The following is a 15755-nucleotide window of genomic DNA, read 5'->3' as shown; positions in this document are numbered from 1 at the left end:
GACATATTATCAAGAGAAAGGCATTATTAAATGCCACTTGTATAAGACCATAAAATAAATAATAATATGAGAATAAAAAACAAAAACGAATGGAATGAACACGATGTTGGTAAAAAGGAAAAAAAGCATAAATGCTATGAGGCTACACACACACGCTCACACACGACTATGTAATTTATTACAAACTAAATACAACTATATTTCAATATAAATAAAGTTTAAATTTATTTATAAATTTTAAGATGAAATAAACGGCCATTGTCCATGTATATATATAGTTTTACAGAAAAAACACAAACCAAATTCAACTTTATTTTAATATTAATTAAGTTTAAATTAATTTATTGTTTTCAAGATGAATTTTTCGGCCATTGTTCATACATTTTTAGTTTTACGATTAATCACTAGCTAAAAAAAAGTCTCAAGTCATTGACGTTGTTATAATAATGAAACACCGGCAACTTTAAAACTGGGTTTTTCCTGCACACTTTAGATTTATGATATAGAATATACTTTTGATCTAATTAAATGATATGAAATTGGACATAATTTTTTATTTTTCTAGTTTTTTTCTTCAAGTAACGTGTGTTTTTTAATAAATTATTTTAAATTTGTATTTAATGGCGTGTCTGTCTGCTGTTTGAGGATGTAAAAGTATAATATTAATATTTATTAGCTACACGGTCGTAACAATTGTATTTTTGGTGTGATTACGAATACATATAAGTATATAAAATGTTCTATGATAAAATAGCGTTTGAAATTACAATAATAATTTGATATAATTTACTATCTAAATTTAGTGTTTCTATAATATTTACTGATAAAAATTATTACTAAAAATTGGATACTGCCCGTACTATAATTAAAAACTACTTAAATAATCCACCTATATTTCTATTCTTTTTTGTTAACTTCACGCTTTATCCGGTGCAGACGGAACCTGAGAACCTAGTGTTATGACACTGCGTTCCCCTCTTGCTACCAAATTCTTGAGAAATTTGATGCATTGCGTATTGAATTGCGGAATTCAACGCCGCGCTTTGCCTCGTAACCAAAGCGAGGAACTACTAACAATTTACTATGTTTTCAAAAAAACTACGTGTGTGTATTGTTATGTGAAATAATAAAAATATATTTTGTAAAGAAGCCGTCCCAACAATAATAATAATAACCGAGGGTTGTTGTTGACTCGTTGCCCTAAATTTTATACCTGGCCCAAATTTTATTTCTTTACTACGAATAATAAAAACTTAAAAAAAAGTGAACCGACAAAAATAGACGATCTGTTAAATATTTTTAGTGTGTTTTTTTTAACGTTTAACGCTCTACTTATCATATAGCAGGGCGGGCTGAAGGAAGAGAACCTAGTGTTAGGACACACTGTCCAATTATTGAGCATTGTAATAATATAATAGCGTTATTTAATTCATTCTCAAGAATGGTAAACAAACCTACACTGGACAGACTTTTAAATATTATTCTTAATAACTACTAAGTTCTTAAAGTAGTGTTATATTATAAAAACGTTGAGTCGACGCGGCAATATTTGAAGTTTTGGAGATTTCACGTTAAATTGTTAATTTAATTTGGTTACTTCTATCAATTTAAGGTTATTTATCTTCGATAACTTGCTTGGCGCTGACTATATTATTTAGGTATATATTACATTACTTTCGTAGTTAAAATTAGGAAATAAAAGGTCTTGTTTTATAATTTTTTTTAAGTATTTTTGTCGGTATTATTATTGTTCTTGGTTTTTCCCAAAAGTGCGTAAACTATAAAAAAAATGAAAAGCCGTAGAGTCTATATTAGACCACCAACGAAACAAGATATCGACTTTAATCATCAAAAAATATACACGTCGAGTTGGGAGCCCCTTCGGTCTTTCCGTTGGTTGAAAAATAAACGGGTTCATTCTACCTGTGTTTTATCAATTTGATTTCGAAAAATAATATTATGTAAACGGGATTTTATTTTAAAAAATGTATTATGCTTTGAATTTTTATTTTTTAAGCAATGGACGAAATTTTTTTTATTATTATAAACTTATTTGAAATATCTGTTACTTTCCTTTAAACTATATACTTTACTACCTAAATATTGTGGGTTCATTACTTGAAAAAAAAACATATAGTGTGATCATATAAATATATGTATGTATATATTTATATTATGTTTACTATAAACTCACCGCCTTGAGAAGGTAAGAAGTAATTCTTCGGCGGGCGTCCGCGTTTACGTTTCAACAGAAGCTGGTGTCCAGATAAAGCTCCGCTCGGCACAGCTCCACCCGTTAGTACGCATCCTTCCATGTCTAAATATATATAAAATAAGATTTATTTAGTTCATGTTTACCCACATGTATAGGAGGGTAGACAAGAAGACAGGACATTGGGTGGTTAGTGCCGAAATGCAGAAATTTGTCATAGACTCTGGTACCAGAGTTCGGAAATTAAAATGATTCATTCCCCCGAACGCGGATCGAATTCACAACCGCCACGTTTACAAGCAAAATCTCTAAGGATCGTATTTATAAATTTTATCAATGAAAACGGCATCTCAAGATCGATCTCAGAGTTACGAAGAGAGCGGTTCATAAATACGGGCTTAGGACCAAAATCTAAACATTAGATTCTTTCTGAATCTTTTTAAAATGTAAAGTTAAAATTAACAAATGAAAGCCTTTTTTCGTTCAAAATGTAAAAAAAAGTTCGAAGGTAAAAACGAGCGTAAATTTAATATGAATTTACATCATGTTAAACTAGACAACTAAGTAATTTTAAGCAAAAGAACAATATAATATGTTGTAAAATAGATAACGACGTACGAATTATTCATGGCCATTGCTTTTTTTATTCTCATGATATTGTTTTTTTTTTATTTCTACTATTTTCATAACATTTTTTATACCTGGCACATTTTGTTTACAGACTATCAATAAAAAACCCAAAAAGGATTCTTTCTACCTGTATTTTATCAAAAAGTTATTGTAGAAAAAACCTAGCAATAATATAATGATGAAAAAGTCTATATGTTGCAGTTCATTATATATTTTTACTTTTTATTGTGTAGTCGACATATTTGGTTAACATTAGCGAATTTATTTTTCACCCCAGATTTTCTAACAAACACTGCTGAATCAATTATAAATTTTGTTATGTAAATATTCGTGTTTGTAAGATTCAATAGATTGCATTGTATACAATTAGATATTTTTAAAGGCCAGTATGGAGTTTTTTTTCCAATATTTATTCTATTTTTTTTATAAATAAATGTATATAGTATATTAAAAATAATTTTATATTGTATATTTTTAGGTCTGTGTTTAGAACTTTGATTTGCTTTCTTCCTTTTCTTTATTGTAATAGATTCTATATTTATTTTTATTTCCATGGTTGCCTGTAACAGATCACTTGGCAAGTGATAGGGCCGCTATTGAACGTAATAACTAGATATATATTTTATTGATAATTTTATATATAATTAAGTATTATTATAATAATTTTTATACAAATAATTAAAAACACATACCCAACGAGGTCTTAGGCGGTCGTCCCCTCCGTTTTTTGATCTTGGGCGTCAGCGGTAAGGGCGTCTTGCGCGGTCTGCCGCGTCCCCTCCGCGGCGGGTCTATGAGGTCCCCCGGGCTGATCTCGTTGCGTACCGGGTCGAGAGTAGAGTTTAATACCACCTATATTTTAATTTCAATTAATTTTGATTTTAAGGTAATTGGGGGTTCAATTCTTTTGGTCTTTTCCTGTTGGGTCCATGGAGTTCAATGGGCCTAAATGACAATTTTAATATTTTAATGACGAAACTGTTTTTTTTTAAATTTTTTGTTTTATTGAATTGTGTTATAAATAATTATTAATATTTTTACATTTTTCAAAGTGTTTGAATATAGAAAAAAGAAAAAATATTTAGAAATGTATAAAATATCTCGAAAAAATCTATTTAATACCAAATGATAATTCCTAGTAAAATTTTTGTGTAGCGGAAAGTAAAAATCTCCCTAGACACGCTATCAACTTAAAAATAAATAAGTTGTAACAATTTCGACGTCGCTCGATAAGAACGTATGGCTTAATTTGCGACGAGCGCTTGGACCGTTTCCAAGAATAAAGTTCCAATCCTGCTACCTAAAATTTTTTAAAAAAGATTTTTGCAGTAAAAATAGAGGTAGATAATAAAAAAAATAGAGGTACAACATTGACAGATTTTCTGTCCAATTCAGTTCAATTCTGTTTTATATAATACATTTTGAGCTGACAGATTATAAATGTTATAATGTTAATATATTTTAATTGTTATTATTTGTATATATTTCTATTTGTATTTTTGAATATTGTTTTAATATTTAAAAGAAACTATGTTATATTTAAAAGTGCAGTTTACAATTCACATAAGTTAAGTTTTCATTTAGTATTTCTTAAGGAAAAAATATTTTTTCTATTTTTTTATATTTACTTCAATTGCACTAAAAATTAAAGCACTATTTGCAAAAATATATTTTTTAAAAGCATATGATTTTTAAAAAAAAACACTATTTTATAGTTAATCTAGTATAAATATATGGTATGTATGTGTAAATTAATCTGCCAAAGTGCCCCACCACTATCGTTATTAAAATAAAAAAATATGTCTAATGAAAACGTTTATTGATTGGTTATACTTAATCTATGGCTCCATATGTAACGTAGTTAAAGCTAAAAAATGCATTTAGTTCCGAGATTTGCTCTATCGTCGGCGTAAGTGCAGGAACTTCTTAATGCAAAAGTATTTGTTACAGTAGATGGTAAAAGCCTTAAAAGCTACTTAAATACTTAAAAAGGTTCTAGATTTTACTGTTTTATCGATTTTTTTTACCAAACATTCCAATTGCAACATCTTGCATTGACGCCGACGATATGTATAGTATAGGAGTATGTATATGGGAAGCATACGAGTCTAACATTTCTATATATGCGAATACAATAAAGATTTATTTTTCGATACTCTTTTTGCCCATCCCTTTATTTTTGGCACAACATTTGTTACATTTGTCATTGTGTTTAGTACACTCCTTGTGTAACCAATTAGAGCAATGAGCGCATCGGAACCAGTCGTTCTTTATTTCAGTAATATCTTGAGTTCCTTGACATTCTAAGCAAGTCACGTCAATATTACTACTGTTCTGTTGAATAGTTGCGGTATTCTGGTTTGGAATTTGCTCAGGTGGTTTGAGAAGTTCGGCAACAGTGTTAGGATCATAAGGATACACTCCAGTCGCATTAAATCCTAAAATGCTTGATAAGGGCAAAGCAAATTTGCACCAAGAATTTGCTATCAATTTTGTAATATGATAAGGATTCAAGAAACTTCCTTCATTATTGATGTACCAATTTGTCACTTCCGTTGCAAAATAACCGTTAAAAGGCTTAGAAAACGCTTTGTCCAACGGATTTAGAGTTTGTGTGGTATGACTTGGCAGGCAGAGGATAATTATGTCGTTTTCTTCAGCTATTTCAAGCATTTCAAAAGAATACGAAAGAGAATAATATGGATCCAAAATTAAGAGGACTCTTCCGTCTGGTTTTCGCGGAATGAAATGCTCTTTCATCCATTTGTAAAATAAGTCGGCGTTAATGTACGATGATTTTAGATTTATATAAACTTCTGAACCTGGCGGTAGGTCGTCAAATATTTCTGGCTTTGGATCTTTTCCTTTCATTATTAGAACTGGTGGTAAGAAGGTGCCTTGAGCGTTGCAACATGCGATCAAGGAAACATTATCACATTCCACTATATTGGAATCTTTATTTTTTACAGCCCTCGGTATAGTACGTCCGATTTTACTTTTAACTGGTATACTATTTTCAATCATGTTGTAAATCCGGTCAGGTTTATGAAGGAAATCGTTGTCAGTTAACAATTTTAATAACACTTCAAAGTAATTATTAATTTCCTCCCGATTGATGCCGAGGGTTTTGGCGAGCGATAAATCCTCTTCCTTATTAGTATTGACATCTGGATGTCTCTTCATAAACCCTTTGAACCAATCGCGACCCACTTGTTTTTTATCTCTGTCGAATCTATGTGGTAACTTCAATTTCTCAATAAATTCGTATATAATGGATTTTACGCGTGAATTGTTTAGAGGATATCTAATAGCTTTTAGCCTTTTTACGTGGGCGATTACTTTTTGTTCGCTTTCAGGTCCAAGTCTTAACGCTCGACTGACAATCGGTTCGCCTTTTGACGACCAAACAATATGTCTTCGTAATGTTTTCAATGGAAGATCGTATATACGACTGGCCTCCATATCTGTTAATTTATTATTTGTAACGTCATTTACTGCTTTTCTCATTGTTTCATCTGACCATTTTCTAAATATGCTGGGTTTTTCAATTGGGACCTCTTCAACTTCTTCTATTTCCTGAAATATCAAAGTTAGATTAAGAAATAACCACATTATTAGTTTATTACTTACTTCTAGGGCTTGCCCCAAAAGTAAGACACTAACGCGGTGGGGTCACTATGACAGAATATTTACAAAAGATAACATTCAGAAATAATAACGTGAAAGCAAATTTTATAGGAAAGTAAAAAAATTACATATCGTACATACCTTTTGAGACGATTTTCCCAGTTATAACAATAAAAACCACACTACGTTGTATATACGCCATATTGACAATGTTGATAAGCCGTTATCTATTTTACCTTAGCAGGATACATTTAAGACTAGAGTATATAGGAATCTAAGTATTAGGAATACATATATAGGACCTTTAGGAATAAATAGGCCAAATTAGAATTTTAGGGCATGTAAATAATATTAGGCAAAGTTTGGATTATTATAGGCATCATGGAACACAATGGCAGAGCTATAAGCACCACGGGATATAATGGTAAAAATATTGTATTTAAGACATACTAGAATCTAAAATTTAGTGCGGATAGGGACTAAATATTTAAAGCATAAAGGTAGCTTGGGACAAAAGTAAGGGTATATAAGTAAGGTAACATAAGCATCAAAAAACTTAGAAATTATAAAAAAAAATATAAAAATATTATAGAGCATTTGGAGACATCGGGACAGCATCTGGCCGTAAATGCGACGAGTTTATGGGTTCGCTTTCCACCGCTTTGTCTCAATACTAGGCTAACCCTAGCTGGAAGCTAAAAGAAAGGAAAATCTAACATTACAAGCCACGTATAGATCTTTACCTGATTACGAGGTGGCAGCATGACATCTCCACTGGGCGTAAAAACAAGATGGCCGGACTCACGGTGCGTAGTGCGTACCATTCCGGACATGACTTCAGAGTTGTTTTCCCTTTTAACAGTGACGTCACTGTTCATGTCAACAGTGGGGTCCTCCTGCAAGTTTTGTTTTGATTGTACCTGAACGTTTTGGAATATATCATTGGTTTTTTTATTTAATTTTTGTGGCTTTTTTTGTTAGTATCCGCGTGGTTGAAATGTTCATATTATACATAAGTTTTAAGTTAAATGGTACAGACATTACAATTTTTTAGTTTTTAAAAAAAAATTGTTTAAAGCAATTAATAGTAATAATATCAACATTTCTATATTTTTTACCAATTGTTAAGGTATCCAGTTATTCATGACCATATGTATCCCTTTTATAGGACTCAGAAAATATCTCAGATACAAGTTCGCTACTTTCGCTTACATTGAAGTAATGTTTTAATAATAATTATTTACCAAAGTCCATGTTTGAAAGGCTAAGAAAAGTTTTAAATAAGTCTCGTATACAGTGTGAATAAATCATATTATATATCTGCGGGTATTTTCTTTCTTTTCTTATTTTCTGTTCTTATAACAAATACCTATTAGATTTTTTATATAAAATATAAATCAGATTTCATCACACCCTCCCTATAAGACACGTGTTAGTTTTAATTTGTCAATATTAAGTATAAAAAATTACAAACTGCTATTAAAAAAATAATTACAAAAATAAATTATACTTTTTTTTATCAGAAAATAAAAACAAATTAGATCCCATAAAATACTAATACATATTTTAAGTTTTAACACATGACAGTACGGTCGACGAGCCGAGAATGCTCTGACGTTAGGCTTTCTCACATTTTAGGCATAGAAAAAAAAAATTTAATAATAAAATAAAAATCTTAAAACCAGCCATCTACAACGAACTTCAGGACGGCCACACATCAACCATACTATAAATTAAATGTTATATATATATTAACACAAAACAAGTATTAGTAAAATAAATAACAAAACACAAAAGGCACTAACCCTTTCGCAGATCTTAGTGTGAACCCGCAGCTTGTCGGATCGAGCGAAGGAGCGCCCGCAGCCGCCGCACGTGAAGGGTCTCTCGCCCGTGTGGGTTAGACGATGGCGGGAGAGGTGGGACGAGCGAGCGAATCTGGGGAAATATTAGTTTATTTTGAATATATATTCAAATTTGTGCGGGTATTAATATTGGTGGGCCATTGCCCATTGGGAAGGAATCGTTTGCCTCATGCTTAAAGATGTTAAAAAAGGCAAAAAAGTTTATCGATTGGTCAAAACTCTAAAAAGCGAATCGGCTGATCGAAACAGAGATGGCGAGACAAGGTAACCCATTACAATTAAGGAGTTTAGCTTAGCGTCTTGTAAAGATCGTCAATTTTCTCTTCAACTTTTCCATAAGATGAGAATTATCGAAATTCCATTACAAACGAATATCAAAACAAATTAATACAATATTTTAAAAACGTCATGACGCAGCGGCATTACTGTAAACGCCATGGTTCTAAGTTAGATTCCCACTTGAAATTATTTTATATACTCATTTCTAAATTTTAAGCAAACGGCGGCGTTGAATTCCGCTACTCAACATGGATGCCCAAAAAATGGGTGACAAGTAGAAAGTGGTGTGTCTTAACACTGCTAACCTCGCGAAGTGCGGGATAGAACGTAGTGAATCTATAAAAAAATACCAAATTACCTGACATCACAAACATCGCACACGTGGGGACGTCCATCTTGCGACTCGTTGGCGCCAGAGTCCGATATCGAACCGCTGGAATCTGTCTCTTCATCATCATCCATACCTTGTTTGTTTGCTTTCTCTGTAAATTGGTTTTGATTATATAATTTTACATATAATAATGTAAAATTAATAGTTAATTTAAATTTCAACAAAATAAAATTATTTAAAGAAAGATTGAGACGTAATAAGCGTGATAGTAAAGAATCTTTTTCCGTTACCATCTCTCTGAGTAAGGATATAAAATATACTAAAAAAAAACTAAATCTCGATACGCTAAACGATTTACAAATTTTAACATGTTTATCTTATCACATGAGAATTATGAAATTTAAGGATTTACATATTTAAAATTAATCTGTAAATCTTACGTACAGACTTCACGTGACCCATCAAGATAATAATCCTTCATTTTTTATGAAACAATTGTATAAATGGGCGTTATGGCGCAACTGTAGAGTTGTGAATTCGATTCCTAGTCGGGGGAATGGAATATTTAAAATTTTCTTTTTATCGCTCTGGTAACGAGGTAAAGCATTGAGAACTGGCACACGCAATGCCTTGCAACTCTACGAAAAGTGGGGAATGAAAGTGTAACTCTTAATTCCCAGGTTCCCTCTTACCACCCTGTGATACAACATTAAGCTTAAAAAATTTTTGCGTAGCTCATACTGTTATTACTATCTTTTAAAGTCCTTGAAAAGTTCTCACGGGAAATTACCTAATTTGCATATTTTATCTCTTAATAATATAAATGAACCGTTTCTAAACAGCATTCCTAATATAATTTTATTTGGAGTTATAAAAGTTTGATGATATTATAGCATTTTATTAATAAGCATAATATTAATTAATTTAATATTATTTTAAAATTATTAGATATACCTACTACAACTAAAACAATCTTGTTAGATAAATAAGTAAACAATTTTCGGAACTATACACCAAATATCTAAGTCATAAAACGAAATAATACAAGAAACAAAACATAGATCGGAGTGACCAATGCCTATTTTCTCTCTATATAGAGAGAAAATAGGGAATGGTCAAAAAATAACATAAAAAAATATATATGATATCAGCGTTCACTAGCACCTCACCGTCTGAATCGTCATGCTCGTTGTTCGTAGGCTTTTGCAGCACAGCGAGTTGTACCACCTTGATGCCGCCGGGTTTGGTGTCGTCTTTGTCGTTGCCGTGGTTTGAGTTTGTGGCGCCTGAAACAAGAAATAACATTTATTTTTATTTTGGCTTTGGCAATTTTGCGTTCAGAGGAGCGGAACAGAACGCCGCGCTTTGACGTCTTACCAGAGAAAACGAAAATAATATTTTTTCTGAGTGGAAATCGAATCCACAATCGATGATACAGTGAGGCGCAATATAGAACCCTTCCATTACTGAAATAACATACAGACCCAGACATTTTACCCAGAGGATAACAAATATCATTTTTTAAACTATGCGGAAATGAACTCACGATTTTCCTGGTTCAATGCATAAGCAATAAGTTGAGGCTATATGCATATGAATTAAATCAAAGAAAATTATAAGTAGAATGCATTAAAATGATAAACACAGTAAGTACCAAGCAACCCGAGAGCTTATTTTTTAATATTTTTTCACAAAAAGCTTATTAAAATTATAGGAAACAGTAAAAAAAAACATATTGTTACAAGCGTAAGTAGTGAGTAAATTTACATTGACTTCCGAAAACAGTGTCGATTTCACTAAAGAAAAGGTCAAGTTAACAATGAACGGGGACCACCTAAAGAGGTAGTTTTGTTAAGCATTAAATACAGTAGAGAATTGGATGATTTAAAAAACACAGCTTCTCATTTTTTCGTGGAAAAGAGTGGAGCAAAAGCAGGCAGAAGGAACCTAGGGTTAACTTATTCCAATCACCATCTTCAGCCCAAATTGAAGCGGAACCCAACGCCGTGACTTGTCTTATTACCGAAGAAAAAATGAAAATAACTCATAGCTCAATGGTGAATCGAATAGAGTGACATATTATCTTACACTATATAAAAAATGCAGATAAAGTGAACTTGATAAAATAAAAATGGTATGCCATGTTTTGCTGTCGTTTTGATGGATCCCGTCCTTTTCCTATGTCTATCCTAGAGTAGATCCCTTAGTCTATCCCATCTAGGAATGAATATGAAATATGAACCTACCAACAAAATGGGTTTCTTTAAAGAAGGGGCTTCATTGGTATTAATAAAATTTCTAAGTATCGTATCGATTTTGTGTTGTTAACGTATGTTGTTCCGCGAAACAAGCGCGAAACGTGTATTTCATTAGATCAAAAGTGCCGTCATATAGATGAACCGATTAATATGGAATTAATTTTCATATTATATTCGTTTTAATTTTAATATATTTAAAAAATTAAAGTATTATTTTAAACAACACATAAATTATTCGATTATATATTAAAAATGTAGAGAAAATATTGAATTTCCTGTGGTGTGAGTGGGACTCAATCTGAAACCACAAATGCAAATTCAATTCAATTCTACGATTTTCACTTCTAAATTTAGTATCATAAACTTACTTAGAAGGTTAGAACTATAATGACTCAGGTATAGAACTTTTGTGGTCATATAATTTAAACTAATAAAAAAAAACGAGTTTAGTTTAAAAAAAATGAAATATCACAAAATGCTCGCACACCGACATTGCTACTTTAATGTAAATATTTTATTTTAGGGCGCGGCGGCTGGTTCTGTAAATAGATGTTTTTAAGATAGGCCCATAAAAACGTGCACTGTTATTTTTCTCGTTAACTTTATATCTGATAGAAGTAATATACCTATATAATATATATTTACTTAGATTGCTGTAACAAAATTACAACAAAATTGAATTTTGTTAGAATGTTATTGTTATAAATATAAAATAAATCAGCTGAACGTTCGTACATCCCGCATACGGCAGGGTAGGCAAATGGAACTTAGTGTTGAAACATTCCGTTGCCAACTTTCCACCGATTTCTTCGAGGCTTTGCGTGTTGAGTGGCGAAACTCAACGTCGGGCTTATAACTCTATAACGCACCTTCCTTGTAAAGTTACGTCAAAAAAATGTAATGTGTGTAAAATTCTCGATAAAAAGAGAAAATTAAGTCTAGTCCCAATAAATAATCAACAGTCTATTGAGCACAGATTAGAAAATATAATATTTCATACTATCGTGATTTTAATAAGAATTTTATTATAATATTATACATTTGTTATCTGTGATTCATCTACATTATGTTTATGTTGGCTGAGTGAGTCTGTGTGTATTATTGTAAAACAATGACTTATGCATACTTATTTAAAACACATTATATTGTTACGCGCTGCGATTTCAATTTATGGTCTGCCAGTTTTATTCGTCTTTTAGGTCAAGATCATAATCATTTGTATTAAATCATCTCGAATATCTCTTAAAATTATATTATATTATATAGGGTATTTTTCTTCATAATATAACAATAAGTTTTAAATAAATATGAAGTTATAATAATAATAATAAAATATATTGTCCTAAATAACAATTTAATATTTTTTTTATCAGCTTCACGCTGTATCCCGCACACAGAAGGGTAGCCATAAGGAACCTAGTGTTCTTCTTCTTCTTCTTAAAGTGCCTCTCCAACTAGTAAAGGTTGGCAGTCAACTTCGCATACGTGGTCCTGTCCCTAGCCAAATGAATTAAATCTACGGCGTTTTTAATTCCAGTCCATTCTTTGATGTTCCTTAGCCATGACTTTCTTCTACCGCCGGTTTTCCTTTTCCCAGAAACCTAGTGTTAAGACACTCCGGTCCTCACATTGCGTGTTGAGTGGCGGATTTCAACGCCTCGCTTTGCCTCGACACCAGAACGAAGAAATTAAAATATAAATTTAATAATAAATAACATAAAAACTTATAATAGATATTTAATATCATTTTTATTTGATTTATAACATAAATGTGACACAATTCCGCCATTTTATTGCATATCGGCTTATTGGCGGAGCTGCTCTAGGCTCGCTATTAAATTCTGTACCGTGAAAGGAAATTACACTAAATTATTATCTTGAGAGCCGTTCTATTGTTGTTTCTTTGCCCATATAAAATAACTGCGTCATATATAATAATAATAATTTGATTTTTATAATATATTTTAGTTAGCGAGGTCAACACACGAAGGTCATTCGTTACCTATATATTATGGTATTTACCGCCATTTTGATATTATATACACGTTTTACTAAATATTTATTCTGTATCGACATTGAATTCATAAAATATAATTGAATTCGATAATTTAATATGTATAAAAGCGAACATGTTTCCGTTTTTTAAAGCTTTTTTATGATTATAATAAAAAGGTAAAGTGCACGTTTATGAATAAAAATAAGAAAAAATATATATATACTTTGATAATAGAAAGTAACTGAAACAAATAATAAATTCTCCGTTCTCTTTATTCACTAATATATGCTCTTTTACTAGGCTAAATTTGTGAACAACTATCGCATTATTTAATTAATTAAAACAAAAAAAATGGAAAATCAATATATTTCAATTATAAAGACGAAGAAATAGCAGTCTCTAATCATTAACAAAAAGAAAACGTCGCTATACAATTAAACAATTAATTAAAACGCAAGTTATTATTAATTTCTTATATTTTTTTTCTTAAAGTTCCGCCTATTATTAATTACAATGGCATATGTAGCTCTCTTTGGAACCTAATTAGTAATTAAAAATTCTCAGTTACTTTTAATATAACAATACCTTAATTAACTGATAGCGTGTTTTTGTTAAATATATAAAATACATATGTTTTTAATATGTAAGATAAGATATTTTACGTTCATTTACAAATAATTTCTGTCAAACATGTTATATTTTATATTATATTGTATTTCAATATTACCCGTTTCGTATAAAGCGTCTCATACATATTTATGAAGCATAAGTCGCTTAAGTTGAAATGAAATACTTTTTTTATTATATTTTTTTTTGTTCGAACTGGCTGGTTGGTAAATAATAATTTCCATAAGATTATTCATAACGTTTTTTATTTCATATATTGTGAAAATGCCTTTAAATATATTTTTTTAATAACCCGACGCCTAATCCGAAATATTAAAAAAAATATTTTACGTTTTTATATGTGACCCAAAAATTACCTGTTATTTTTGTAAACGTTCGTTTAAAAAATATATTTTTATTGCCAATAAAAACTTAATTTAAGACTAATTTATTTTCATTATGGACGGTATGTAAGCGGTCAATGATAAATTTTGAAGATTTATCAATAATAATTAAAAAGTTGGCTCATTTAAATATTAAACAACTTGTTTGAACGAAAGGGCGTTTATTTAATATTAATAATATAACATAAATTATATTATGTGGTATTTCGTAATTAGTTTAATTTAGCAAGAATATTAAATAAGAAAATTAAAAAGTGTTATTTTAAGGTTGTAAAATTTAAATCATAAACTATGATTTATATGATAGGAGTTCATCAACCGTAATTTTAATTCAAAAATTGCTTAGGATTTTCACATATTTATTTTAAAACAAAAACATAATTCAGCCAACTACCGTTGCGTTGTGTTATTAAAAATATTTTCTAACAATAATAAGCTGTGTTTCCCAGATTTTGTAGATATATTTTTTAATTAAAAAATAAATTATGGTCGGTATATTACGATATTAGACTGAAGTTTTTATAAAGACAGACAACAAATCTTTTAAATTAAATAATCTCTTAATCAAGCTTTTTTTATAGATACTTTATCACATAAAATAAGTAAAAATAATAGAACTACATATCGTAACACATTAAAAATATTTAATTTAAAAAGAAATTGATGCCTTCGCTACAAAAATTTTAATTAAAATTCTAACAAATATTTATTTCCCTTCCTTCGGTAGATAAACGGAACCTAGTGTTACGACACTTCATTCCCTAAATTTTTCAAGAATTCATTCGGATGGGGATCGAACCCACCACCATCGCATTACACCCTTGTGTCCCTGCGCGATGACGGCCTCAATATATATTATTATATAACACAATTTTTAATTTTCCCTTGTCTTATTAAGAAGATTAAAAATGTACCATTCGGAATTCCATTACGCGATGAAGTCATAATTTTATTATCCAAGTCGACGTCGCGGCAAATTAAATATATAAATGTAACCTCATATTTTACTTTTACACAATAAAACAATTGTATTATTAATTATATTACAGCGGAGTAAATGTGTTTCTCTTTTTTTTTATTAATTAAATTTGAATAAATTTTAATGAATATCCAAGATAAGGATGATGGATTGTTTTTTTATTTTAATTCTTGTTTTCAAAAGTTAGTGGTATAACCGTTGTCGCGATGGTTTCAGGTTCATGTTTTAAATAAGGTTTATAACAGTCCGAAAGATAAGAAATAATTGTTTTTAGCCTCATGATTGTTATTTATTAATTGAATCACAGTAGATCACATAAGATGGGGTTATTGGGGGTTGTTAACTAACGGGGCAAAACGCGACGGCCATTCTATTAATAATATAATATATATACAATGTATATAAAATAAACCTCCCTCTTGAATCACTATATTTTAGTTTAAAATTAAAATCAGTTACATAGTTGAAAAGATGTAAGCATAAGAGAAATGCGACTTTACTTTATATTTGGTATAGATAAAGACCACTACTACTACTACAGATAATATTAATAATATAATTATTATTT

General features: G+C 30.3%; 1 protein-coding gene across 8 annotated transcripts in view; it reads right to left on the bottom strand.

Moving 5' to 3' along the window:
- The window catches only part of LOC146538837 (uncharacterized), a 40249-nt gene that overhangs the window by 5655 nt on the left and 18839 nt on the right, over nt 1–15755 (bottom strand). For 3 of the 8 annotated variants that reach the window (XM_085185331.1, XM_085185329.1, XM_085185330.1), the window contains exons 6-10: nt 10114–10230; nt 8972–9095; nt 8275–8407; nt 7213–7389; nt 4645–6418 (exon numbers count right to left, since the gene is read on the bottom strand). In XM_085185331.1, the coding sequence (XP_085041457.1) occupies nt 4985–6418; nt 7213–7389; nt 8275–8407; nt 8972–9095; nt 10114–10230 (1985 nt within the window). In that variant the 3' untranslated portion in view covers nt 4645–4984. Of the gene's footprint in view, nt 1–2194; nt 2318–3534; nt 3695–4644; nt 6419–7212; nt 7390–8274; nt 8408–8971; nt 9096–10113; nt 10231–15755 lie in introns of those variants that run through there. The other 5 variants (XM_085185334.1, XM_085185336.1, XM_085185335.1 and 2 more) reach the window with 3 other exon arrangements.

Source organism: Heliconius melpomene, chromosome 5 (genome assembly GCF_056956725.1).
Source record: "Heliconius melpomene rosina isolate 202511_hmr_F chromosome 5, ASM5695672v1, whole genome shotgun sequence".
Taxonomy (NCBI): Eukaryota; Metazoa; Arthropoda; class Insecta; order Lepidoptera; family Nymphalidae; genus Heliconius; species Heliconius melpomene.
The sequence above is the reverse complement of the archived record's forward strand: the minus strand, read 5'-3'. Positions and strand labels throughout refer to the sequence as shown.